A 27,563-nucleotide genomic window follows, 5' to 3' on the forward strand; every position below is an offset into this window, starting at 1 on the left:
AACACTGTCCCTGAAAATGCAAGAAGAGTAGCCTATAGTCAAGCAGCCTCTCCCCAACTCAAACACTTACACTGAACTAGATAGTGTTTGTTATTGGCTAAATGTTTGTCTCCCCTGCAAGTTCATATGTTGAAATCTTAACCCCCAGTGTGAGGGTATTAGGAGGTGGGGCCTTTGAGAGGTAATTACATCATGTGAATGGAGCTCTCATGAATGGGATTAGTGCCTTTATAAGAAGAGACACACAAGAGAGCTTGTCCTTCTCTCCCTCTCTCTCTCCCTCTCTCTCTCTCTCCCTGCATCCCCCTCTCTCCCTCTTGTGAGGATAGGAGAAGACAGAGAAGATGGCTATCTGCAAACCAGAAGAGTGTTCTCACCAGAACCAGACCATATTGGCACCCTGATCTCGGACTTCTCAGCCTCCAGAACTGTGAGAAATAAATTCCTGTGATGTAAGCCACCCAGTATGTAGTATTTTGTTACAGCAGCTCGAACTAAAATAATGGCGATGGCTGCACCATTTTGTGACTGTATGAAATGCTACCTAATGGCTAAAATGTTAAATTTATGTTAGGTGTATTTGAGTACAACAACAATAATAAACTTACACTGGCTCCCTACTTCTTAAGGATCAGACTTCCTAGTGTAATTTAAAAACTGGGCCCTGCTTCCCCCCCCCCCCCCCCCGCCAGCCTCATGCCTTGCTGTCCCCCTTCAACCTTTTCATCTGATCAAATGTTCCAACTGCTCTCCAAAGTCAAAAGGGGATTACTTTCCCTTGGAAATTCTGGCAAGGCTCCTTCAGGGTCTTGTCACAGTTACTGGTAACCATTATCATTTTCTGTGTGTCTCACCAGGCAAGAATTCCATTCAGATTTAGTTTCAGCCATCCACATTAACAATAAATACCGTTTTTGCTTTTCAAATATTAAACCACAATGTTATAGATAGATACAAAATTATGATGCAAAGTATTGTTTTTCAAACTCAAAATGCCTCTGCTGAAGAATATGACAATCTCCTCCCTTTTTTGAGATTTGCCAAGTAGGATAGATGGGGGAAAAGTGGATTAACGTTTGCATAGATAGGAGTATACATGGAAGCAAGAAAGAAGAGACAGATAAAATGATGAAAGGATATGTGGATGATAGATGGTTGAATGATGGATGAATACATGTATGAACAGATATGTAGGTGGATGGATGGAGAAGAGAATAGTGTATAGATGGATGTGGATTTACAAAGAGATGTGAAAAGCTTAAGAAAGATGGATGAGAAGCTGTATGGGAGGGGCGTTGGAAGAATATGTGGTTGGATGGATGGACAGATGAAAGGATGTGTGGTTGGATAAATGGATGGACAAGAGGCTGGATGGATGTGAGTGCATACTGGATGGACAGGAGGATGGATAGATGTGTGAGCCCCGGAGGGATGTAAGGTAAGATGGGCAGATAGACGAGTGCGTGGATGGAAGGATGTTTGGGAGGATGAATGAGGGTGTGCGTGAGAGGGTGGAAAAATGGGTGGATGGATCCAGATGCCAGCCTGGGACTGGAAGATGACACATAGGTCAGTGGAGCCAAATACCAGCCCCATGGCTGGCTATCATTAGCTTTCTCCAAGCAGTCCTGATAAGAATCAAAAATTCACGTGAGGTATGTGGAGTTCCTTCTCTTTCAAGGGAAGAAGAATGAGCTCTTCCTCTCTCCCCTGGGAAGAATCGCAAGCTCCCCACCAAGGGCGGGGAAAAACCACTCTTCCACTGTCCCAGCTCCTCTCCCAGAATATCCAGCTGCCTGTGAAACCCAGAAAGAAGAGTTCCCCAGCCAGAGTCAAAGAGAAACCTAGCGGCGAGGAGAGGCCAGAGGCTGAACCCAACGGCGCGAGGTTTTAGGACTCAGTCATTCCCTCCTGCGTCCAGAGGCTGCGCTCCCAGACGCAGGGAGAGGAAAGCCGGTGCGCCCCGGGTGCACGGGGACCCCGCGGCACTCCGGGCGCCCGCCCAGGCACCCCCCCGCTTTACCAGCTCCGAGGAGAACGGGGCGGGGGCGGGGGCGGGGGCGGAGGGAGCAGCGCCAAGGAGAGCTGGTATGTCTTTAAACTTCTGCCGGCGGCTTAGTCACAGCCCCCTCGCTTGGGTGTGTCCTTCCTCGCTCCCTCCCTCTTAGGTCACTCTCTCAGCCCTGGAATAAAAACTGCACCCAACTTCCGAGGCGCCCTCATTGCCAGCCGGACCCCAGCCTCCGACAGGTTTGGGCGCCCTGCTCGCCCCGTGCTCCGCTGCCCCCCGCCCAGCGCCCGGCCCCTTCGGCCCCACTCGCTTGCTTTCTCGGCCGCTCCGACGCCATGGACACGTTCTGGTGGCGCGCAGCTTGGGCACTCTGCCTCGTGCAGCTGAGTTTGGCGCAGATCGGTGAGTGCCCGCGGGGGCGGCGGGAGGGAGTGGCCCGAGTGGCCGGGACCCAGCCGGCAGCCGCGCGGGCTGAGTTGGCCCTGGGGGGCCGGAGTCAAATGGGCGGCGAGCGGCTGGGATTTGGTGGAGAGCGGGGCGAGGATTTGCGCTAAGCTCTTGGAGAGCCTGTCGGTGGGAAGCACCGTTTTGTTGAAAGGAAAAGAGAAAGAGCGAAGAAAAGTTTGCTGGGCAGGCTGCCGGCGCGCAGTCGTGGGTGAGGTCTTTGCAGACGGAGAAGCACAGGGCAGAAAGTAACTGTATTCCTGGGTGCGCGCAGCCCGTGTCTGGCCTAACTCCTGTGTCCAAGGGCGCTTGAAGCCTGGCTGGGCAGTGGCCGGGCAGCGAAGAACTGGGCAGGGCAGGGACAGGGACTGGGGCAGAGGCAGGGGCTGCGGCAGGGACAGGGCTGTTAGCGAGGTGACCGTAGAGGTGGGCACAGTTGCCAGGCGTGAGAGCTGGTGGCAGTGAGCTTTCCAGAAAGGGGTCCTGGCTTCCTGTGGCTCCCCCACTGCGCCTGGGTTCCAAAGCTCTTACAGTTGGCTCCGGTCACTAACGATCTTAATGCTTGTGGGAACTTGAACTAGCTCTGTGGTGAGGTTCTGGGTCACCACGAGGTGCCAGCCTGGGGCAAGGAGTGTGAGTAGGAGAGGCAATGACTGGGCCAGCTGCTCCATCCTTGCAGCCTCCTGCTTCTGCCAGTGAGTTAGGGGAAATCCAGACAGTAATGCGACTCCTATATTCTGCCTGTCAGCCTCAGAGCAGGAGGGGCCACCTGGGCTCCAGGGGGGGCATCAGGGATCCTGGAGCCGGGCTGCCAATATCCCATCCCAGCAGGATCTGTGCCTTTCGGTGGCTGTGGACGGAGTGGCTGTGTGTGAGAGGTTCTGGTGAGGCTGAACTCCAAGCATTCCGTTGTCTGTATATCTACAGATAATCACATGGCTGATTTGCTTATCACCGGCAAAATTAACTTTTCTTTTAAGACGTGCCAGCTGGGTCATTAAGACAGCTCAACCTATGGGTAATTCCATTCAACAAGTATTTATTAAACCCAGCTCTGGGGGTACCAAGAAAGTAAAAGACACAGTCCTACCTGGGTGCTTTAGACTGAGGATAAGTGGGGATCCAGGATTCAGATTCCTGAAACAGAAAGAGTAATAATTAATAATAATAATTAGTAGTGAGAGGAATGACAGCAGTAGCCATCATTTATTATACAGTTGGACTGTGCCAGGCACTGTGCTAAATTCTTTACATGCGTTCTCGCATTTTACCCTCACAATGGCTAAGTGAGACGTGTTGTGTCGTTAGTCCTGTTTTATAGGAGGGAAACAAACTGAAGCTCAGAGAGGTTAAGCGACTTGCTGGTGTTCACACGGCCAAGAGGATTGGTGCTCATGTGAACCAGGCCCCTTAACCTGTTGCTTAGTCAGAATCCAGCAGGCTGTATGTATGGCATGGACAAACTCGGAAAGGATTTTATGGAAGGAAGGGTCAGGTCGTGGTGGACCAGAGGCCTTAGAGGAGGCTTCCAAAGGGAACTGGAGCTCCAAGGAGTCCTTGAAAGGCAGAGAAGAGGGAAAGATTTCAGGGAGAGCCGTGAGCTTGGCCTCAGGGAAGACAGACCATGCTGGCGTCTCCATGGCCTCTAGGGAAGTTTATTTGTATGTTACTTCCTGTGACATCTTCTGCTTTGATTCTGAAGATTCTGACTCCCCGCTCCTTCCATCCTTAGCCCTGATTCTTCTAAAGGGCCCCATCCCCCAATATTTGGCACTGTCCTACCCTTGAAGTTCTCCCCAAGACCAGTGGGCTCATTCCCGCCCTGCGTTTCCATGGTCCCTTTGGGCAGCGTCACTTGGAGGAAGCACAGAAAAGTGCCAGTAGCCATAACTGCCTGGACCCGGGCTCTCGTGTGCTTGTAAAGCTGTTTGGAAGGAACTGAGACTTGGAAAGGAGATGTGACCTAACAGCGGGCTCGGGCTGGGCAGGAAGAGAGAGGAAGGACTGGGTAGAGGGCAGTGCGATGAGCCCTCCATACCCCTCCGCCTCCTTTTCTCTGTGGGTGAGAGGTCGCTGCTAGGTAATTGTGCCCCTGGTGTTTAGAAAGTGGGGTGCATCTGAGACCTTTGGGGCTTGTGGGTGGCCGGCACCCTTCTGATCCCTCTGAGCATTAAAGACCCCTCTTTCTGGGAGTTAGAGCTTTGGCTGTGTTTTCCCAGGTGAAGAAGAAAGGAAGCAAACCTCCAGCTCTGCTGAGGTCAGTTAGCATCAATTAATTCAGTTGTGCCCCCCAAAACACAATGGACATCTTACTTCCTGTGAAGGCACAGTGCTAAGTAGGTGTGTTTGAGGCTAGCAGCCAGTAGGAAAAGTTTCCATTCTTTTTCCAAATTGCCCCACACAGGAAAGGATGCTGGGCAGCGTGAAATTCTTAGTTCATGACAGATCCCCTTCCATTCATTCAAGAAATATTTCCTGACTCACTGTCATAGACCCAGAGATGGTGACTCCAAAGATCATTTAGAAAAACCCTTTCTTTTTCCCAAGGAGAAAACAGATCCCAAAAGGGAGAGAAAGGTGATTTCCCCTCTCTCAGGCCAAGTGTTAGTGCAGGATGCTTTCCAAACCTCAGGTCTCTGAAACACCTTGATCCTCAAGGACTGTAACAGCTCCACCTCTACTCCCTGCAGGGGGTGGGGAGAGTGTGATCTACTGACGTAGCAACATTTGTTTCATGCCTGAAATACTGTCTTAAATACTCATTACAATTTTGCATTTTCCTCCACAATATACCCAGTTTAATATAAGAATAATGATATATTTCTTATAATCAAGCAAAGTTGCTGCTTGGGGAAGAGTCTCTATACTGTCTGGGGTCTCCTGGAGTGTTGCTGGGTCCCTCCCAGTTAGGAGCACCCCAGCTTTAAAAGCCTGATGCTCTGATCCTCTGTGAAGTAGGGTCCTAAGTCCCCAGGAAATACCATTTACTGAGCACTGACTCTGTGCTAGGCATTCAGCCAGGGGCTTTGAATAGGTTATCCTATATAAGCCTCATGACAGCTCTATGTACATTTAGCACTCTCTTCATTCCATTTTCTAGATAAAGAAACTGAGGCTCAGGGAGTTGACGTGACTTCCTCAAGGACACACAGCTAGTGAGTGATGGAGTTTTCTAACATCCCCCATGGCAGACTCCCATGCCTGTGTTCCTTTGACTCATTACCTTGCCTCTGGAGGACTTTGGAAATTGTGTGAGGCCAGTGAACATGAAGCCTGGTATGAGTGGCTTTCCTCTCCCGCTGGCAGGCCGAGGACTGTTAGCTACCCTGCTCTGCCCTGTCTCTCCCCAGCCCTGGCCACAGCTGTCAAGAGATGCCAACCTAGTTATTTGTTTCTAAAATAAGTCAATTCCCTTATCAGAGTCCAGCTGCCCTTCTAGACATGCTCTCACTTGCAGGCTTGGAAAAAAGGGAGAGGCTGTTCCTTGTCTAAGAGACAAGTCAGGGCAAGGCCTTTTGCCTGGAAATTAAGAAAGGGGCCCTGCAGAGGCCCTGACCCTGCAAGCATTCTGGATACAATGACCCAGGAAGCCCCCTCATCCCATGCTCAATGGAAACCCTCAGCATTTAGCAGGTCATACGTGCCCAGTGAGGGAGAGTCTTGAGGACCCCGGTCATGGGCTGACACGGTTCTCTAGAAAACTCAGGGGTCTTGAATGGAAAGTCATTGTGGGGCTCTAGGTGAAACGTAGAATCTCACTCAAGTGAGATTTCAGTTTGGCCTTGGGTGTCAGATGGTTCCAGGCGGGGGTTCCCTGATGGAGAGGAGGTGGTGGGAGCAAAGCAGGCCTCCCCAGCCATCCATCCTGGCTGGGATGGGGGCTGAGATACCGGCTGCCATTGTGTTTCCCCTGCACCTCCTTTTTAGCTGACTCTACCCAGAGCCTGAAAGGGAAGTGGGTCTTGTGAAAGAATGAACTGAAGCAGGTGGCACACGCCACCACACAAAGTGCAGTTCTCAAAGGGGATCTTTTCTGCCTCAGAGAGAAATTCTGGGGGTTTGCACAGCCAGAAGCTGACTCAAGTTCCTTTGTGTCCCCTCTTGAATGGGAAGCACACAAGTGTTCTTTAGAATCACCAGGGGAGGCTGGTGCCTCCAACCTTAAATTGGAACCCCACTTTTCACTCCCTTAGCAAGTTGATATTTTTCTTCAAAAGGGCCCTCCCCCAAAGCTGGCCAGCAAGGGTTTGGGAAGTTTGTGGCTGTGGGGTCTGGCTTGGCATGGACGCGGTTGTTGGGCACTCCGGATTTTCCAGGAGTGTCAGGATTTCAAATATGCAAATACTCTGCCAATTGAAACCTAGTGTATATTTTGACTAACTATTTATATATTTTTCTACAAATAAGTACATGGCTTTGTGTGATTAGAAGTCAGAAACTTGCATGGATTTTTGCATAAATGAATATCACATTTACACAACTCGTGAATCAGTCTAGCGTCCGATTAAATTGATATTTGGTTCAGAAAATGTGTACTTTTGGAGAGGAACATTTGTATTCCTCTGCTCTCCATTTTTTGATCACCCCAATATGTGAAGTACCAAGAAAAGCTACATATAGGGTTTTTGCTTGCTAGGTGTGGACACACACAAAGTGTGGGTGTGCCCATAGGTATATATGCATCTGAACACATGTGTCTACACATAATGTGGGTATTGCTGGTCAATCCTTAAGCATTTATAATGTGTCCTCTGTGGGTCCCATGCTGTGTGGGGTACTACAGGGGGATTAAGTGTGTGAGATGTGGGACTTCTATCCAAGAACCTTATGGTTCTACACATGTAAGACAGTGCCATCAAGTGACAGCCTGGCCATTTTAGGTTGTAAAGCCAACAGCCTTGCCAAGCTGAAGCACAGCTAGGAGGGCTGGGGAATCAGTGATGGGTGGGGGCAGTGTGGACAAGAGAGGATTTTAATATCTGAAGAAGAGGGAGTGAGATAGGGGTGTGTATATTTCTGTTACCCTGCTATTAATTTACCTCCTCTCGAGTAAGTTCATTAACTGGACAATATATCCAAGGAACGTTCACACACTCACTGCCTATTTGGTGCACCCAGCGGATAGGTCCTGAGAGCTCATGGTCAGAAGGACACACTCCTCACTCCTGAGTAGTTCATGGTCTAGTGTAGGGTTTCCTGGATAACGGCTGACTGTGCATCTCTGGCTTCCACACACTAGATTCTGGTAGTGCAAACCTCCCCCTCGCCAATCCCGTGTGACAACCAATATTGCCTCCAGACATGGCCAAATGGGGGGGGTTGGTTAAAGTCACCCCCCGGTTGAGAATCCCTGGTGTCACTGGATGGTGGCCAACTTCACCTCTGACAAGGAGGTATCTGGTTCCCATAGGTCCCCAGTTAATTAGCCTAAAAGCTGCACAGGCAAATCAAGATAAATAAGCGTATTTGGGACGAACGGGCGCTAATGACTTTCATGCTTCTCATTGGAGGAAAACCCCAAACCAGACAGATCTTCTCTTATATCTCTTCTGCAGTGCTGTGCGGGCCCCCTGACATCAGGGATCGAACCACATTCATTTCTGTGGTCCCGGATCCCAGTCTTGGCCCGTAATTGTTACCAGTAACTGTTGAACTGAAATGAATGTCTAGAATATAGAAATTACTACATCCACGCTATATATGAAAGCATGCCTGACGGTCTACCTGAGGTACAGATGCATTTGTCTGTATATGACAGCAGTGGTGATAGCTGCCTTCCCCAGGACAGGGCTGAGACGGGCGTTTGGCCGGCCAGCTGCCCACCGCAGGGCTCATGTTTGGTCTGCCCAAGGAGGGAGATCGCCCGTCTGTTTGTGGCTTTGGTGGCTGCTTGCTGTGTCTGGGGACGTCCGTCTAAGGACAGGGTGACTTACTTCTTGGGCCAAGAAGAGAGTGAGAGCCAGGCAGGATGGTGACACCAATCCCCAAATTGAAGCCTCAAAATAAAACACTCCCGTGCAATGGCCCACTTGGAGCTCTAGTTATTTTGGAGATGCTGATCTGAGTTTGGACTCTTTGCGTGAGAGGCCCACACCCTCCCGTCCAACGCCACACCTGCTTCTGGAAGGTGGTGGCAGCTGGGAGAGAAGCAGAAATACTTCCCAGAGGTCCTTGCCTTCTGTGTGGGTCTCCTGCAGCAGCTACAGGTCTCCCGGGAAGCCTGACATCTGCTGCGGAGGCAAACCGTGCCTCCTTTCCACGGAGCTTGCCACATGGGAAGTCGCCCACAACCAGGGCAGGACCTGCCTTCCCATGGGTCATCCACCCTGTGAAACGTAGGGGCAGGGAGTCAAAGACAGGACGAGGGGGTGGGTGTCATGGGGGCACAGAACCTGATAAAGCCAGATCTCCCTGAGTTTGGGGTGCACCACCTGCCTGGGTGTGTCCTGAGGCCAGTGTCCCTCCTAAGAACAAGTGTACACAGACAGGCCCCAGGTGGGTGGGGAAGGGCTGAGTCACCAAGAAGGTGATTTGCAAAACTCAGGCCCAAAAAATCTTTCTCGAGTCTTCAGCTTTTGAGAGTAAACATTAATTGCAAAACTCAAGGGAAAGAGAGAATTCACGTAGACCCGTCATTTTGAGCCTTTGCTCTGGTGTCATGGCGAGTCTCCTTGAGCTGTGCCTGAACGTTCGTCTTCCTAACCCTCAACCTTTCTTGAGTTAGAGCTCTTGTGCCTTTTATGGTTGTTTCTTTGCAGCTAGTTGTATGTATTTGAGATACCGTCACCGCTACTGCTAATAATAGCAAACACAGAGTGCTGACCACATGCCGACACCATCCTAATTTTTCCTCTATACTAACTTGTTTAATCCATGCACTAACCTTAGGAAGAAGTGTTATTATTATCCCTCTTGTACCAATGAGAAAACTGAGGCATAGAGAATTTAAGTAACTTGCTCAAGGCCACAGAGCTGGTAAGTGATGGAGCTAGGATTGAAACCCACGTTGTCTAGCTGCTGGGTTCATGTTCTTGGTCACTGCATCGCTGTGCCTCCCTTCGTATATCAAGATGTCAGGGTGCCCCGGAAACCCGAACGATGATACCTGCTAGTATGCTGGCTGTCTTCCTAAATCCCGTTTAGGAATCCGAGGTGGGCAGGATCTTAATGTCCACAGAGCTGGTTTTGCTCTCCCTTTATACATGTGATGTCAGAGGAGGGGGCTGGAATTGCAAACATGAAGGAGAAAGAAGTAATGGAAGTGTCTTCGCATTCATGCTCTGAGCAGCTCATTCATTCCAATTCCTGGATACAAGTTCTGTTTTCTTCTATATGGGGTGGAGGCGGGGGGAGTTGGGGAGAGGCTCGGATTCAAAGGGATGGTGAATTGAGTTGTTTGTTCATGATCACTTCGGTACTTGTCACCTGATGGACGATGAGGTTGCTGACGCGTTGCTCCATCATCTAGGACTTTGGCTCATGACAGGATAAAGTTGGGAAAGGAGCCAATCAGACAGCAGCAAAAATGTTTGCCCTCAGCTTATGGGTCCGTGATGCCAGGACCTTCTCTCTACCAGCTAGAACTGGTGACAGAAAGGGATCCTCTGAGAGCGAAGGCTGTCAGGAATCAGCCTACGCTCACCGTGGACACCAGGAATCGAGCAAAAGCTAGAAGTGTGCTGCCACCCTTCTTCCCAGCTCCAGTGCAAACCAGTGGTCTGGCTTCTGTTTGGCCCAGCAGGTGGCCTTTGCAGGAGGGTGGGGCGGGGAGGGTAGCGTTGCCTCTGGGTGCCCTGTCTGAGAAACAAGCCATCCCGGAAGGAAGGAGGCAAAGCCCCCTGGAAATGTCTGACTCAATCTGCAGGAAGGGACCTGCGCCTTTGGCCTGGGGGCAGAAACTCATCACAGATCCCCATCTGTTTCAATTTCAGTACATCTTTTTGCACTTGAGCGGGTGTGTAGTGCCTTCCAGAAGAAACCACATACCAGTAGTGGATCTAGGCAGCGTCTTTTTCTACATCTTCTCTCAAAGAGAACCCACCAAGATATTAGAGTGAGGATGGTAAGACCTCTTCACAAGTGTTCATCATTATGGAAATTGAGATGCTAGGGAGAAATTAACAATTCCACGCAGCTCAGACCTGGTCTCCTGCCTCTGACCTAGAAGGTCATTTCTGCCCAGGCCCCTGGCTCCAAAAGTATTAAATGGCGTAAATACTATACACCAGTCACAAATGTTGCCATTGTTGAATGTGTCCAGTCCGCGAAGCAGATTCCAGCAGAGCCAAGTACCATCTTACAGTCTGCAGGAGACCAGTTGACGTCACTGAGTCAGCCCCGCAGCCACCAGTGAGTTTCAGGGCCACACTTCCCTGCAAGGGGTGGACAAGGGTTCAGGTACCCACCAGCATGTCGGTCACATAGACGCAAATCAGAGTTTGGAGAGAGAAGTAATACTGCTGTAGAAATCTCCTGCCCAGAAGTTCGTCTTTGCAGTAGATCCTCTGTGATGGCACTAGTTATCTTCCCAAGGTCAACCTTAGAGGTCAGGTGCATCCCTCTAGACTTCCCAAAGTGACTTTTACCTTCTCCTGTTGTCTACTAACTGTTTCTCCCTGATAATTCATAAAAACCCCACAAGCATATTTCCAACTAAAAAGAAGTTCAAGGGATGCCTTTGAGCTGCATTACGATGCTCTGTTCTCCTTCACAGGTGATCCTATAAGCTTCTTAGGGGAAAGCTTATGCATTATGTACATTTATGTACATTATGTACAATTTTGTATTGATGTAGTCTGCAGCTGTCAGTTCCTCAATTACAGTAGACGTTCAATAAATATTGGATGGCTGACTGAATGAGTGAAATTTCTAGATTTGGCTAGCAAAGCCATCTTTATCATTTCCCTGCGTGATTTTTTATAGGTTCTGGCTAATTTTTTTTCATCCTTTTTTATCTTTCTGATCTATAGAAATCTTTTTATTATTTTTTTCCTAATGGCTCATGTACTCACATCTCCTTGAAATCACTTTTCTCTGCATGCTCTCTAATTTGAGCGTATCCTTCTTCGAGTTTGACATGTCAGGCAAGGCAGAGGAAGTTTAGAGCTCACTGGGTTTTGTCCAGTAAACCAGGGATCTTGATTTCTTTCCTTTTTTGCGGTACGCGGGCCTCTCACTATTGTGGCCTCTCCCGTTGCGGAGCACAGACTCCGGACGCGCAGGCTCAGTGGCCATGGCTCACGGGCCCAGCTGCTCTGCGGCATGTGGGATCCTCCCGGACCGGGGCACGAACCCGTGTCCCCTGCATCGGCAGGCGGACTCTCAACCACTGCGCCACCAGGGAAGCCCAAGGGATCTTGATTTCTTAGAAGTCTGTCTGCCTCTCAGCCCCAGCACTGCCCTCCAAATCCGGCCTCATGTAGAAAGAACCCCAAGCTTCAAAATCATGTTCTCAAGAACACTGAGAGAAAAGCATTTGGCTTTTCGGTCACTAAGTTAAAAGGGAACAGCGGGAGGAGTTCTTTCTTTCAATGGTTTAAAGACCTTCCATACCAAACCAGCTATTTCGTATGGTGGTATGGGAGTTAGGAGGTTGGCTTTGGAGGAGGGCCATGTGGAAGGAAGAAGGGCTGTAAAACAGGTTGATTCTCCTTGCCGCCCCTTAAGAGCAGCGTGAGCTCCAGCACTGCACACATTAAGTGTCTATAACAATGTTTAGCTCATAGTGTTTAGAGCTAAGTGTCTAGTACACCGAAGGTGCCTCAAGAATAGAATGACTCTGATATTTTAGTTCCTCTCTGTTACTGATTCACTATGTGATGCCAAACCAATCATTTTGCTTCCTATTTGCCTCCAATTTTCCATGTGTGAGATGAGACAGCAGGATTCTAGTTGATCTGTGCAGTCCTTTCCAGGCCTCGTGTTCTATAAACCCACCGTTCTGTGGGCCCACAAACACCTAAGCCTCATAAAACTTAATGGAAAGAATAACACAACTATAATGCAGTCCCCCGCAGTGCCCCCAGCACACAAAAGCGATGCCTGGTTTGTATTAAATGTCAGAAGTGAATTATTAATCCACACCAGAAACAACAAGCATACGGACCCAGTTACACTCTAAACTCCAAGGGGCAAGAAGGACTCCTAGGCCAAGGTGCTTTGCTCAGAGGACTCCCCCGAATCCTCCCGACCACCTGCGGGTGAGCAGATGAAGTTTAAGCCAGAGAAGTTAGCAACAGGCGTCAGTCACACAGCTAAAACTGCAGGAAGTTAGCCCTGGGATTAGCCACAGGATCTGGATGCAATATTCTTTGAAAAAACATTGCTTCTAGAGGTCAGAGCAGTAAACCCCTGAAGAAGAGAGAAGACTGTGTCCTTCACTCTCAAAGCTCCATGAACACATTGGATTTCTCAGCTTCCCTCAAGGGAACGCTGCAACATGTTGGTGCAAAATGAACCCTAATATTCAGCCAAAGCAGTGCTTAGAGGGCAAGCTCTAGTATCCTAGGGAAAGTAACTAGGACAGCCATGGGAATCTGAAAAAAATAAAAAAGGCAAACAAAAGCAAACAAACATCTAGATACCAAGGCACAGGGCAAGGCAGACCTTTGAGATGGTGAGTTGCTTCTTCTACAGAGAAACTTCCAGACTCCTACTAAGATATTTCTTTCTTTTTCACGAGACCAGAGAAACTCTTCCTGCTCAGTGGGGAAAAAAAAGAAAAGAAAGAAAAGAAAAAGGAAGTTATAAAGACTGTGTTACTTAGGAGTTTGTCAGAGTGGTGGGTCTGAGACTAAATGCCCTGTTGGGGTCTGACCTTCTATCAGTCACTGAAAATCCTTGTGAGATCACGGTCCATCCTGGGTATGCCCATATCCATCTGGAATCCACTAACCAGAAGTTGAAATACAACACCAGGCTGGGTTTAGTTCTCCTGTAGTAGGCAATGCCCTCGGTGATTACTGGGTACCATTCAGTCATCTGTGTCTCCAGCCGGTCCCCCAGACACTGCATTCTAGGAGAAGTGAGAACCACATGTGGCCAGCAGAGGCTCAACATTTCTCTGTTTTAGTCACAGGATGCTGTGGGCAAGGTTCTTCCTTTATTGGTTGCCTCTGTTTCCCCAGTTGTAAAATGGGGATACACTCACCAATCAATGCACTAAAAACTGTCACGTGATTGGAAAGAATCCTTTGTGGAAAGAAGTGAGGGATGGAGAAGATCTAGTTTCTGTCCTCAGAGAGTTTACCGTTTGGTGAAAGAAAAAGTAAACAAGTGAAGTAATTAATTATACCAGAAAGCAGACCTCTCTGAGCGGTAGTTGTATAGGATGGCTTCATGGAAGGAGTAAAGTTTGAGGATGAACTGAGCGTGGGAAAGAAGATGGACAGAGAGAGGAGAGCAACCCAGAGAAGTGTAAAGGATCAGCTGAAAGTTTAAAGTCAGAGAAATAAGTACGGCTTGATTGGGGTAAGGAGGGGGCTCCATCTACCTGAATAAGAGATGCCATGTTGAAGAACAGTGAAGGATGAGGTTGGACAGATTCCAGGTGATCATGTAACAGTGGCAACATCTATGAGATCCAGTTATGCTGCCCCAGAGACTTAGAAGTTCTCATGATACCCTCTTTAGACTGTGCTAGACAGAGTTCAGAAAAAGGCCAGCTCCAACATTGGTTGAGATAAAACTTTGGCAACTTTTGGCAATTTAAGAGAATCCCAAACAGACTGTATGGCAGGGCAGCAATAACAAACAGATTTCAGCTCCTGTACCATTTCCCATTGATTGCTAGAGGCTGCCTGTGGGGCTGTGCTAAGAAGCCAAACCTTGGCTCAGTCACAGAGAGTGCTGTGATCCATTAGTGATGTCTGCCATGGACACAATATGGAGGATTTGACCCCGCTGTATCACATGGACATCCCCACAGTAGAGCAGTAGGCTTTTCTAGTCTACATTTCTGATAGTTGTGTGTAACTCTGGGAGTTGAATCTAGTCAGCTAGCCATACCATAAACTCCACCTCCTTCCAGAACAGTATAAATGCAGTCTCTCACCCAGAGGAGTTTGGTCCCTTGAGCCTTCTCTTATGATTAATTCACACTCTGTTTTACCATTACCCCAAGTGAGGTAAGATGCTGGGAGCAAGGAATTTCCTCTCTTTGAATCAGGGCCAGACTTCCTGGCAAAGAGCTCCTTCATGCATCAGCTTCTCCATCGGCAAACTGAGACGACAGAAATGATTCCTCAGCCATGGGGGTGACAGGAGGCATAACTAGCTCATGTGAGTTAAAGCCTTTGAAGATGAAAATATCGTATATGCACGTTAATTACAACTTTTAGCGGCCCTGGAGCCTCTGCATTCTCAGCTGCCACTGGGGCTCTTCTGTGCTTCCCAAATGCAAACAGTAGCAGCATTCCACAGGCTGGCCTTCCTGGGTCCTGCTGGTAGAATCCAAGTCAAGAAGGCTGGATTCTAAACTCAGGCTGGTCAACCCACTCTGGGCTGCTCAAGTTTCCCACTGTTCATCCCCAAGGGAAAAAGCAAGCTCACTACCTGGGCAGGTAAGATAAGGTAGAACCAAGGTATAAACAAAAGGCTCCATCAAGAGTCTACTAGAAATAGCCCCTGGGTGAGATTAGGACACTCTGCTCTAATTCCCACTGTGTCAAAGCCTAATTGTGTGACCTTGGGCTACTGGCTTTATCTGTCTAATGCTTCAATACAGTGTGTGACCCACCCAGGGATAATAATCTGTCTGCTTCCCCTAGACCTCTCCACCTTTGCCTGCTGGTGTGAATGTGTTTTGTACTGGTAGGCAGAAGCACGTGATGTAGAACTACAAGGTTCTATTATTACCTGAAGTCACTTTCACCTTTATCTCTGTCTCCTGTTGCTAGTTGACCCCAGTCATTGAAACTGTATTCTTCAGAATGCTCACCCATCTCCTGCGAGCTGCCATCCCCTCCTGGGCAGTGCTTATCTAGGGGGCCCTGCCATGTGCTCAGGTTCTTGGTCCTGCCGTTTCCAGAGACAGGCGGAGGCAGCCAGCCTGCAGGGGACTGGGGTACCCTGCCAAGTTGAGTCACAATCCCCTTACTGGGGTAACTCAATAAGAGTGCTGGAGGCAGGGGCAGGAGGGCTTTCAGATGCTTTGCTAGGGCTTAGGTGCAAGACTGAGCTGAGTCAAAGTATGGATCCAAAGAGGGAAAAAAGGAGAAAGGGAGAAAGGTCCCTAAGTGAGAAGTTTTCATGAGCTGGTGACACAAAGCCCATGATGATGGCATGTCAGGATGGGAGAAAGTGCTAGAAATTGTATAGCCCGCTAGTTTTATTGGACAAACAAGGGAAGGATGTCTCAAAGACTGCACGTGACTTGCCCAAGGTCATACAACCAGTTCGAGTCAAAACTCTGGTTTCTGAACCTCAATCCAGTACTCTTTCCATTTCATACCTTCAGATGATAGAGGAAAGGGCACTAAACAGGAGGACAGTGGCTGACCAGGGCAAGAAGACTTGGAGTGACAGAGAGGAAGATAAAATGGTCCTGGGTTTTTGGGACCCAATGGGAAACAGTGTAGGTGTTTACACTCTGCTGGGGTCTTCATTGTACCTGAATCTGGTTTCCTGTGTAGTATCTTGTACATCCATATTTGGTGTTCGTTTTGATCCTTTTTGACTCAATGAGCCTTTGGAAACCGGAAGGCCCCGCATAACCTGGCATTGCTCTTGCCCAGCCTCTCTGATCAATCATTGGTTTCCAAATGATCCATGTGTTCACTCAACACATATTTATGGAATACCAGTATGTGCCAGGCACTCTGCCAGGGGCTGGGGATACAACTTTAAATGAGAGGCACAGTTTCTGCTCTGATGGAACTTACCAGCTATCCGGGAAGACATAGTAAACAACTAATTATGCCCTTATTTAATTATACTTGTGATCAGAGCTAGGAAGGAGAAGCCAGAGCTCGTGAGAGCTGGTAACAGGGAGTCCTCAGCTGATCTAGAGCATCAAGGAAGACTTCTCAAGACTTCTCAGTGGATAGCAGTGACTATGTTTGCAGGATCCCCACAGTTCCTTGGGAGGCCTACCTGTTGGACTTCTCAACCCCACCAGCTCTCAGGACCGGGGGACGGTTTGGTGGGTGGGGTCAAAGCTCCTCATAGCAACTCTAGCCAAGGCAGCTCCTAGTCTAGCTGCCTCTCACGTGGGTCATCTGAGTAAGAGAGCCAGAAAAGCAAGTTTTATTCCTCAAGATTCTGAAAGCAACCAGTTTATCCTACCTGCCCTGCAAAAGACAGTGGTGGGAAGAGAACCATGGGAAACTCCAAGCTGACTCAAGCTTTTAGAAGCACATGTTGGGGGAGAAAAAGAACCCAAACTCTGGGAAACAAAAAGTGTCATTTTTCCATGGGGAAAAATTCATAATTTACTTAGGAATCTTGAGCATTAAGCCTCGGTTTAGGGTCAAATTTATTGGCCCATTTTATTGGAAGTTTCTTGGTCTTGTTTTAAGCACTTTGGTGGCTAGAGCTCGGGCCCAGGGTCTATTGATGTGTAGGAAGTGGGAGGTTTATAGGATGACTTCCAGCAGCCATACAGGTGCATCTCCTGGGTCCAGGCAGGAGGATCAGGCAAGAGCCCTGGGATTCAGATGTCCAACCATTTGACTACAAGGGCCTCACTCTTTTATTTCCTTTGTTGGTGGTTAACTACTTGGAGGTGACCAGAGTGGACTCTATCAGGAGAGTGAGATAGATGTGGTGAGAAAAAAACAAAAACACAAAACATCACTTATTTATCAATTGGTAGAATATAGGCACCGGCAATCCAAGTGGTCAGTTATAAACAACTGTGTCTTATAAACAAGAACAGGTTCAAGTTTATTCCCCCCCCCCCAACGAGTGATGATGATAACATCCTTTCCCTTTTATTCAGATGTGCTTTCTTGGGTTGGAGAGATAAGGGTGGAGTTATAGCTATCATGATTGAACATAAGCCACACCCCATCTAGGCATCAAACCATGATGTGTAGCCCCCCATGTAATTGTTATCTGTCACATATTTCTTGGTATACCCACATCAGTTCATGTCAGCTGGGTATCTCTGTAAGTAAAGAATAATCAACCCTCATAAAACATTATCTCCCATAACAAGAAGTATGGAAGTAGGATGATTCCAGAAGCTCAACGTTGTTATCAAAGACCCAGTTTTCTTCCAGCTTCCCACTCTGCCCCTCGCAGTGTCTTTCTTTAGTTTAGCCCCCTTCATGGTCCCAAATTGACTCCTACAGTTCCAGGCATCCAATGGAAAAACAAAATCATTATCCAGCACCAGAAGGATGCTTATTCATAAACATCTCTTCTAGAAAAATGGAGGAATGGCTTTTCTAGAAGTTCTTAATTGACTTCCCTTTGGAAGAATGGGGTCCCATTGCCTGGAATGCCCACACTGAACCAATCGCTGGCAAGGAGAACTCTGACCACAGTGCTTGACTTAGACCAGTCATGATCTACCCAATTGAGCTAGGAGTTGGGGCCTCGCCTCCCCTGAAGCACAAGTTTGAGATTTGGAACAAAATCGGGTTGCAATTAGAAGAATTTTATTGCATTGGTAACGATGTCTGTTATAATGAGTAAGGCCCTAAAGGGAGTCTATGCAACTGGTAGAGTTGTAGGCAAAAGAAAAAAGGCAAAGCTAAGTTCTTGTGTTTCTCAGCCACACCCTCAACCTTATCCTAAGAAGACACGCCTCACAGACGAAGTTCACATGGGGGACACACTGCAGTTTGAGGCTTAGATGATCTGGGTTTATACTCAGTCACAATAGCTATAACTTTATCCTTTTCTCTCTCCAAAAAAAGCATATCAGGGAGTAACCTTAAATCTGTTATAATTTATAAGAAACAGTCCATCTTTGCACACTTGAGCACTTTATTATTAGGAACTCATTATTGCAGCCCATCTCAGCACTGCTGGAGCTACATTATGCCTGAGGACCACTAGTCTGTAGTGATCCATTTAAAAAGAATTACTGTGACCTTGGAAGAGCATCTCTTCCTGTAAATTATGAGATGATGACCCCCAAAGGAGAGAGCCTGCTTCCCTTTTCAAAAACTACACTCCTGGAGTGTTTTAATGTGTGTGAAGTGCTTTCAGCTCCATTATCTAATCCAGCCCTCATATTAACTTCGTGGCTAGCATTATTACACTCCTGTAGAGGAGGGAAGTTTAACGACTTTCCCAGGGTCACAGAGCTAATTAGTACAGATTCAGGATTTGAACCCTAGCTGTCCACCCACAGAGTTGATGTCCATGTCCACCACACTATGTTGGCTCCCAATGGATCTGACTTGCTTTCAGGGAGTCTAGGATTGGCTATTGAATTTTATATTAATAATTGCTCTTTCATAAGCAGGAAAACTCTTTCCTAATAGTTTCTTTGAGTCTAAAGTTCAAGGGCCCAACATCTTAACATTTAATAAGCCCAAAGGTGGACAGGTTGGTTTTCTGGGCCAGTCCCCTGCCTCCATATGCAGTTAGCTCATGAATCTAACAACACCGAGGGAAACTCAGGATTTAAATTTTTTTTCCATTCCTTTTTATCACTTAAATATCATTAAAGGATTTATAATGACTGAATCCAGGGAAGAGAAAGCCAGGGGATGTTTAATGTGGACCTCAAGAATGTGATTTTTTCTTACATGGGAAGGGGGCCTCTCCTTCTCAAAATCTAATGATGAAAGAGCTTGAGGAAATGGATTCTATCAAACTGAAATGATTTATGCTTTATTTTGAGGGTGAATTTCCTGACTGTGAGGCCCGCTGAGCCTGGTCTGCTAGTTCCCAGTCCATCCTTCAGTTCTCAGCTGAAATGTCATTGCCTTGGGGAGGCATCTCTTGGGGACATCAAAGGCCTTGAGGAGGAAAGGCTTCCCTTTAGACTAAGTGCTCAGCACCTTGCACTTCTGTTACAACATTTACTGTGCTGTGTTGTTGACTTGTTGAGTGTCTGTCTTCTCCTCTGGACCATAATCTTCTTTGGCACAGTGACCTTGCCGACCTTTTTCAATGCCCTGGTCCCAGTGCCTAGCACAGTGCCCGTGGGGGCACTGAATGAAACCTTGTTGAATGAATACACTTGGGATCGGTCTTCTCTTTTCTGAAGGCTGGTGTCCACTTTAATGTTTGGTTGGATTTCTGGGATTGTGGCTTACCATGGTGGATTCAGGCCGTGATGTCCAAATTCAATTAAAAAAAACAACTTTATATGTGTATGTATCCGTGTATCTTTCATCTATCATCTATCTATCTATCTATCTATCTATCTATCTATCTATCTATATCTGTCTATTGGAAAAAGAGGCAAGTGCTTAAAAAGCAAATGAGGGTCAGCAAGCAGACCACATCTTTTCTCCTCCCTTTATGGCCATGCACCACCCCAATTTCCATTCCTCTTCCTTGGCTGGCGTCACCTAAGAAACAGTCTCTTCCATGGTTTCCTGCAAAGGTACCAAACAGAGGCTGAATATGTGCAATATTTCATGGATGTGAAAGACAAGGAGGAAACATGTTCTGCTGAGGGCTAGAAGAGATGGGGCAAGGTTTGGGAAGGCAAGCCTTGGATATTCTAGACTCTTCTTCCCGGGGGCAGAGGGAGGGGCTCCCTGTGGCTCACTTCTGGAACATGTTTGGGGCAGCTCTCTTTCCTTTCAAATAAGTATCATCAGATAATCTCCAGCCTTCCTTAAGGACTGTTTCTCAGGGTAGAGGAAAGGTACCCTATTATCTCTTTGAGCTTCCCGTTCTTTGTATTGTTTGGAAGGCTAAAGTCAGCAGCTACTTCTGTATTCTGCATTGTTTGCGTTGTTAAAACCTTTGGAAGACGCATTCAAGTTTCTTCTCCAAATGAGCTTCCCAGACCCCCTGGAAGACATTTAGAAATAGGCCACCAGGGAATAGTTTCTGTCAAAGTCAGGTTTTCTACCTTCCTCCAAAGGCCAGATTAGAGAGTGTGTGTTTACTCATCATCCTACACAGTTTAGCCTCGGGGCTAAGTACAGGGGTCGGGGATGCATGAGGGGGATCGAAGTCTGGTATCTCCGGCTCTCAGCAAGCAGTCTGGGTCCTGGAGTTAAACCTGGGTTCGAGTCCTGTCCCTCATCAGTTCTGTGTCCTTAAGCAATTGACTTAACACCCTGAGCCTCAATTTCCTCATCTTTAAAATGGAGTAATAATACCTACGTGCAGGGTTGTGTCAGGACCAACTGTGATCGTGTGCGGAATGACGGACAGGGAGCAAAAAGCGTCCTGAGTAATCATCGAGATCCACTGTAAGCATCAGGCCTGGGACCTCTCCCTTCCCCTCAGCCCAAACTCTGCTCCTGCTGCACTTGAGACATGCTTCCAGCTGCCTTTGGAAGATTTTCATTCCATTTCTGGGCAAAACATTAGCCAATAAGATCCCATTTAATTTGGGGGGAGGGACACCGAAGCGCTGGCACCCCCGTGCTTACTGGCACAACTGTTGCCAGGCGTAAGGTGGCATAGGATGTTCCGGGAAGCTTGGCAATTGCAGAAGCTGGTGGAAGCGAGTGGGGAACCACGCTCCAGGTCCTGTCTTTACTTGCACGATGACAGGCGGTCTCCTGGGCTGCTTGTCTCAGCAGGATCTGCCTCTTCCTGCCCTCGGTGCTGGCAGTCGGCAGTGAGGCTGGAGGAGGAAATGGTATTTTCCTCCCTCTTGGGTAGAATATTTCTTTACAGTACTGTTCCCTGGTCTCAGAGTATAGAAAGACCCTTAGGGGCAAGTTAATGCAGTAGCTTTCTTCTCATTCTGGAAATTTTGAAGTTTCCCAAAGCCCACTTCCTCCCCAGAAGCCCGGGCTTAGAATTTCCTGGTTGTGGAGGTGTGGAGGGGACTAGCTTTTGAGTACATGAAGTGCCCACCCATCAATCATTGGGGTGTTCAATCCTCTTATCTCCCAAAATACCTTGAATTGTCTCTAACTGCTCAGTTCTTTTCACCTCTAAAGAAAGGAACATCTGGCCTCTCCCAGCCACACCTCAGAAGTGGCTAAAACTTTTGCACCTTTTAGTAGGAGTGTTTGCCTTCGTGTCAGGTTCTCATTTTGCTTTTAATTTCATAGGAGTGTGGTTGCAGACTGTTGTTTGGGCTGAAACAGAAGATTATCGAAACACAGATGATTGTTCGTGGTGTAAATACTTTATAAATTAGAACCGAGGGGTCCCCCTGGTATCTGGGAGAGCTGTGACTCGTCGTCCAGGGTTTTATCTTCCCATGGGAGAAGGAAAATTAAGCACCTATTATGAACCAGATGCAACGCTGGTGTTTCCCTTGAGTTTATTATCTAACTCCCATAAACCTCTCTTGGCGGTACGCAGCAAATATCAAATATCCACTGAATAAATAAATGACTGAATTTCCTTAGAGTCATTTTACAGGCTGAGAAACTGAGGCTCGTAAAGATGAAGTAACTTGTCCAAGAAGGCTCCGCTCTCACGTGGTGGGGCTGGAATTCAATCCTCTCCCTCTCACATCACACCAGCGTTCCATTCAGCTTTATGGGACCCATCTTGTCCTTCCATCTCCAGAACTGGAGGCCTTGAAAATTCAAGGCATCTCCTTTTCCTGAGAATCTGGATTTTTCTGGCTCCTTGACAATGAAGGACCTTGAAACAATTTAGTACTACCGAGAGTTATCTCCGGGAAAACAGGTGAAGGGAACTTCCCTCTTTGCTCTTCCCATTGGCAGTGGGACCTCCGAGACCACCAAAGATCAGGGAGCCAATCGGGGGTGGGCGTCTCCACTTCCAGTTGTGCAGGTGGGAGCTGCTGAGAAGCACCTCACTTGAGGATTGTCTCACAAGTAAAGAATGGTTTGCCTTGGCCCGTGATGCTGAAATTCACTGCAGGGAGCGCTGGGGCTGTTTGTGGTAATTCAGGAGTAGTCTCTCTAAGGAGATCAGCCATCCTGCTATGCTTCCCTTAATTGAAACCATTCTCTCCCTGCAGCTTGGATGGGGCAGGTTGTAGTCTCTGTGTGCTGGAAGGCATTTAGCTGTTGTAACTGGAGAGAAGGATGCTGGTAACACTCTTGTCTATGTTTCTTTTTGCTGGCCACTCCAGCCTGCTTGACGCATCCATCACACCACCACCGCCTTGATTCCAGAGGGATATGCCACAACCCTGCAGGCAAGAGGGAGCCACTCGGGTTCCTGGAGTGTTTAGAGAACAAGTTTAAAAGAAACGTAGACTTCTAGAGGCAGAGCGTTAGGTTGGCCAGGGACCTAGACACCACCAAAGCCAACTTCTTCCTGCTCTGATAAAGAAACTGAAGCCGTACTGATAAGTACTGACAGCTTATCAGTAAGAAGTCCAACTCTAGAGCCCAGGTCACTGGACTCTAATGCGTTTCCCACAAAACTAAAGAGACATCTATTGGGCACCATACTATGTATCAGACATCGTGGATATAAGGATGAACAAGGCATAATCCCAGTGGAACCCATTTTGATTATGTGGGTTAGTATCACTTGAGGCATACTTCTTCCTAGAATAAAGTTTTATAGATAGTGTCTGTCTATCCATCTGTCTATCCATCCACCCATTCATCTGTCTCTTTCCTTCTTCCTTCCTCTCTCTTTCTTTCTTTTTTTCTTTCTTCCTTCCTTCCTTCCTATCTACCTACCTATCTATCATCTATCTACCTATCTATATATCTATCTATCATATGTATTATATAGAGTAGGAGCTCATGTATCGTATAATTAGGCTTCTGACTCCTAACTGGAGGTCTTGAGTGGCTATTACCAGTGATACAGTGAATGGCTGACCAGTTAATCAAGAATTGTCAGAGTGGGAGGCTCTTTATGATTAAGTAGCCTTACATCCACTTAATCTTTGAGATGATTGCCCACTATTGATCAAGTCCCAGCCACTTGGCTAAGCGTCAGGTACTTTGCTACGTGTTTCAGGTGCATTTCCCCACTGACACCTTAAAAGCACCCCGTGACGTAGGTATTGCCTTCACTTTACTAATGAGGCTGAAAGGTTAAGAAAACATGGTGTGCCCAACATTCCACAGGAGCCCAAGCTGGGGCTTGGACCCAAGTCTTTCTGATATGAAAGACTATGACCTTGGCCGCTGTGCCATCTTACAATAGCATAGGGGTAATTGCTCTGTCACCTTAGTAACTATAAACTAAGGGAGGCTGAAGATGCCAGGAAATCCTTGTAAGCCTTCAGAGGGCTGGTGAGTGGACACATCACAGTTGCACTCTGACGGGCTGCTCTGTCACGCTGTTTGGTTTGCCTCCTTGAAGTTCAGGCCAAGACCCAGAAGGGGCAGACAGAGCCATCTTCCATCAACTCTGTACCCAACCTATGACTCAAATGGAACTCTTATCCACAAAGCCGGGTCGTTCGGTTGCCATACCTTTGCCTTCCAAGTCTCCCTTGTTTACCCTACTAAGTCCACATGCTAAGGACATCTCGTCATGGACCCTGGAAGGCAATGAATTCCAAATCTGATTTAATCTGTGTGTGTGCGTGTGTGTGTGTGTGTGTGTGTGTGTGTGTAGGTATTTCCTTTCGCCATGTATCTGATCTCACCAAGAGCTCCATAATAAGTAGGGAAAATATGCCCATAAGTTCATAGAAGAGTGTGCCTCAGACCACACAGACTGCCCGAAAAGGCAGCCTGTTCCCCTTTTATTTTTGTGTAGCGCTATCGCTCCCGAAATTGCCTTATTTATATGCTAATCGTTTCCCTGTATATCGTCTGTTTCCCCACACTAGAGCATAAGCTCTTTCAGGTCAGGGACCTCGTATGTCTCCTCAGCACCCAGGTTCATATCTAGTACATAACACTCACATCTTCCAGAGGGTGCTTTGAACGGATGCCTTGCGCCACGCCCTAAGAAGACCAATTTGGGAGGCACAGGAGGAGGCCCTGCCCTGTTGTGCCTATCCTGCTGCTTCTAGAATGCCTCTCAAGTGTCCGGGCTGAAAGTAGCTTAGGCCTTCACCCAGGTGTGGTCTCTTGCCATGTTCGATGGCTATTTAGTTGAAGGAAAATCAAAATCTTACTTTCTTTTGACAACTTCACAGAAGGATCATTTGTAGCTTCCTCCATTTCCAAGCCTCCTGGCTTTTTGCGTGAGCCATGTTCCTTAAAAGCAGGAAGTTATGCTTGGCCCACTCTGGCTACACATGAAATGGTAAAGGTTTTGGTCCAAACCCTGTGGCTTGAGTCAGATTTAAAAGCTTGTCAGAAGTGTGTTCTCTGGAGCCTGGCGTTTGCAACTGGCATCTGTGGTTACAGATGAGATTTCAGAGATTGAAAGCTCAGGAAGAGGTGTGAATTACAAGCTCTTAGCTCACAGGGCAATTGGAACTGTACTGATCCTGGAAATCTTTTGGCCCAGATTTTTAAAAACTCTCCCCTCAATCCAGCCTCTCCCTCGATAGGGTTTCTGCTTTGAAACATTTGTATTACTCTTAAAAGCATCTGGAGAATAAATAAGGGTAGGGTTCTTGGACTGGGAAGGGGCCTGTTACTCACATGAGCACTCACACCCCTCTTCACTTTAGCATCTGATGGAGAGAGAGAGAGAGAGAGAGAGAGAGAGAGAGTCTATGAGAGAAGAGAGCGATTGAGTCATTAAAATACGACCTGATGATTTCTGAGCCCTCCTAATTCGGAATCAGTGAAAATCTAGATCTCTCCTTGGTCACTTATAATACTTGTTGTTGTAAACAAATGCTTTTGCAGCTGCATCACTTCACTGCTGATGCATTTGAAGAGGAAAGGGGTGACCTAAAGGCATGGTTCTTGTTCTGTCTCAATCCACGTGAAGGTCAGGATTGGTAGTAGGTAAATTGTAAGTACAGGGCTACTGGCAACCAGGTGCCAAGGCTTATGAATGACTTTCTTCTCTTATAAACTGCAGCAAACTCATGGCTATTCCTAGAAGACTTTGCATGCTCACTCATCTGCATTTGGGTAAGATTTTTTGAGTGACAGGGAAAGAGGCCACTAGGGATGGCAAGGTACCTGGTGCCCATCGGAGTGTGACTGACATGGTCCGTCCTGTGAATTTGAAGTGGTGCCATGGGGGAAAGAGGATAAAAACCATCAATCTAAGGGGTGTCTGAACTAGGTACCATCTGTCATGGAAAGAGAAGAGGTAGCGAGTTACTATCGAAGCCAGGTGGAAATCCAAGCCATTCCTCAACCTTTTCCTCTCACTGTGATCCTGAGACAGTCACCCCTGCCTAGGGCACAGGGCTGTTAAGTCCCAGTGCAGGACTCATTTCTCTATGAAAATGTCCCCATCTCCTTGGGTCTGTTAGTTACCCCATTGGAGGAGACAGCAGTCACCATCCACCAACTCTATTGGCATGACACTAGCAAATACAAAGCCGGTAGATGCTCAAACTATCTGGCAAGAGGCATTATCCTGCAATTCACCTGGGATCTCCTGAAATTAAGTGATGAGAGAGGCATTCGTGTGGCATTTAAGAGAGAGGGGCCAGGCTGCCTGACCCCCTAACGGTGCAAACTTGGACAAGTTCCTTTCCTTTTTTTTGACATTATAATAAGAGTCTTTATTCCAAGTACTAAAATTCAGAAATAAGGAAAACAAGTAAAATGCCAACAATTACATATTTATGACGTAGTTAAAATAACTTATAAAGGCAACTTACATTTAATTATATAAATAAATGAATAGGAAAAGACCAAGTTTCTTAACCTCTCTAAACTGTAGTTTTCTTATCTGTAGTAAGGTCTGATGTCAATAATAGTCCTTATCTCATACATTTATTGTGGGGATTAAATGAGATAATCAGTGTGAAGCACTTAGCACACAGTAGGTGCTCTATCCATGGTAATATTTCTGGGGAGCCCAGCCATAGGCTCAGCAGTAGGACCTGTCTCAACCACACCCCACAGGGTCCTTTCATTTCTAGCCTCCAGTGTGAGAATCTGTGTGCCCCAAGCAGAGGGGGGTGGCTTTGGTAAACATCTGGGCTAACTCACGTTGGAGACCAGATATCATCCCAGCGTTTGACTCATGGCCCTGCCACTTTCACAGCAAATGTTGAGTCAGTTGTGCTCTGGACCTCACTTGTTTCATCTGCAAAATGGGATTGATGATTTGACCTCTCAAAGCTGCTCTGGAGATCACGCAGTACGACACCTGTTACCACATCTAGACTAATGTCTGACACGATAGCAACTCCGTGAATTCCAGAATCTTGTCTTTATCACTTGAAAAGATGCTAAAAGAGATAGGGAAGAGAAAATCAAATCCGAGCTGGAGATACCCTGGACTGTGTGGTGATGCTGGATGCTAAAAGAGATAGGGAAGAGAAAATCAGATCCGAGCTGGAGATACCCTGGACTGTGTGGTGATGCTGGATGCTAAAAGAGATAGGGAAGAGAAAATCAGATCCGAGCTGGAGATACCCTGGACTGTGTGATGATGCTGGACTCTGTGGGAGTTGGTGGTGGCCTTTTGTTCCCCTCCATCTGGATGGCTCTACCTTGAAGGACAACAGCCTCACCTCAGTTTCTGGATCTATAAATCCTCTCGAGTCCACTGCTCTCCAGCCCCCATCCCTGTAGGTTAGGATTGGAAAAGCAGACTTTGCTATGTCCTCTCCACAGGGTGAGCCAGGGACAACCTTTAAGGGGAACTTTACATTGCAAGGTATTTTTATTCTTGAGACTGACAGGAAAAAAAAAAAAACATGCTAAGCCTGTATCACTTGTAAAGCATTTTTATACAATGCATTTCATTTGGGCTGCAGCCTTTGAGCTGCTAATTACTTAGCGCTCTGACCCTCTGCTTCCACAGCTGTCACATGGGGCAGCTAAACGTGTTAGGATGCTTTGGAGCCCCTGGCACATCGCAAGCCTTGCCAAGGGGTGGTTATCATTGTTATGATTGGCCCCTACTGCGGTGGTTTCCAGAGTGTTCCACGCAGCCTCCTAAAGCATTGTGGAGGGTGTCAGGACCATTGGTGGGGTGGGGTGGAGGCTAGGCAAGAATGAGCAGCTGGAGGATCGAGGCTCTGGGG

At 47.5% G+C, this 27,563-nt stretch overlaps 1 protein-coding gene across 9 annotated transcripts in view; it reads left to right on the top strand.

Annotated features, from left to right (window-relative positions):
• Positions 1-2,163: 2,163 nt before the first annotated feature.
• CD44 (CD44 molecule (Indian blood group)) overlaps positions 2,164-27,563 on the top strand; it is an 86,648-nt gene continuing 61,248 nt past the window's right edge. For 2 of the 9 annotated variants that reach the window (XM_029207267.1, XM_029207262.1), the window contains exon 1: positions 2,173-2,413. In XM_029207267.1, the coding sequence (XP_029063100.1) occupies positions 2,347-2,413 (67 nt within the window). In that variant the 5' untranslated portion in view covers positions 2,173-2,346. Of the gene's footprint in view, positions 2,414-27,563 lie in introns of all 9 variants that reach the window. The other 7 variants (XM_029207265.1, XM_029207264.1, XM_029207268.1 and 4 more) reach the window with 6 other exon arrangements.

This window comes from Monodon monoceros, unplaced genomic scaffold (genome assembly GCF_005190385.1).
Source record: "Monodon monoceros isolate NGI ecotype Baffin Bay Population unplaced genomic scaffold, NGI_Narwhal_1 Super_Scaffold_7, whole genome shotgun sequence".
In the NCBI taxonomy this organism is placed as follows: Eukaryota; Metazoa; Chordata; class Mammalia; order Artiodactyla; family Monodontidae; genus Monodon; species Monodon monoceros.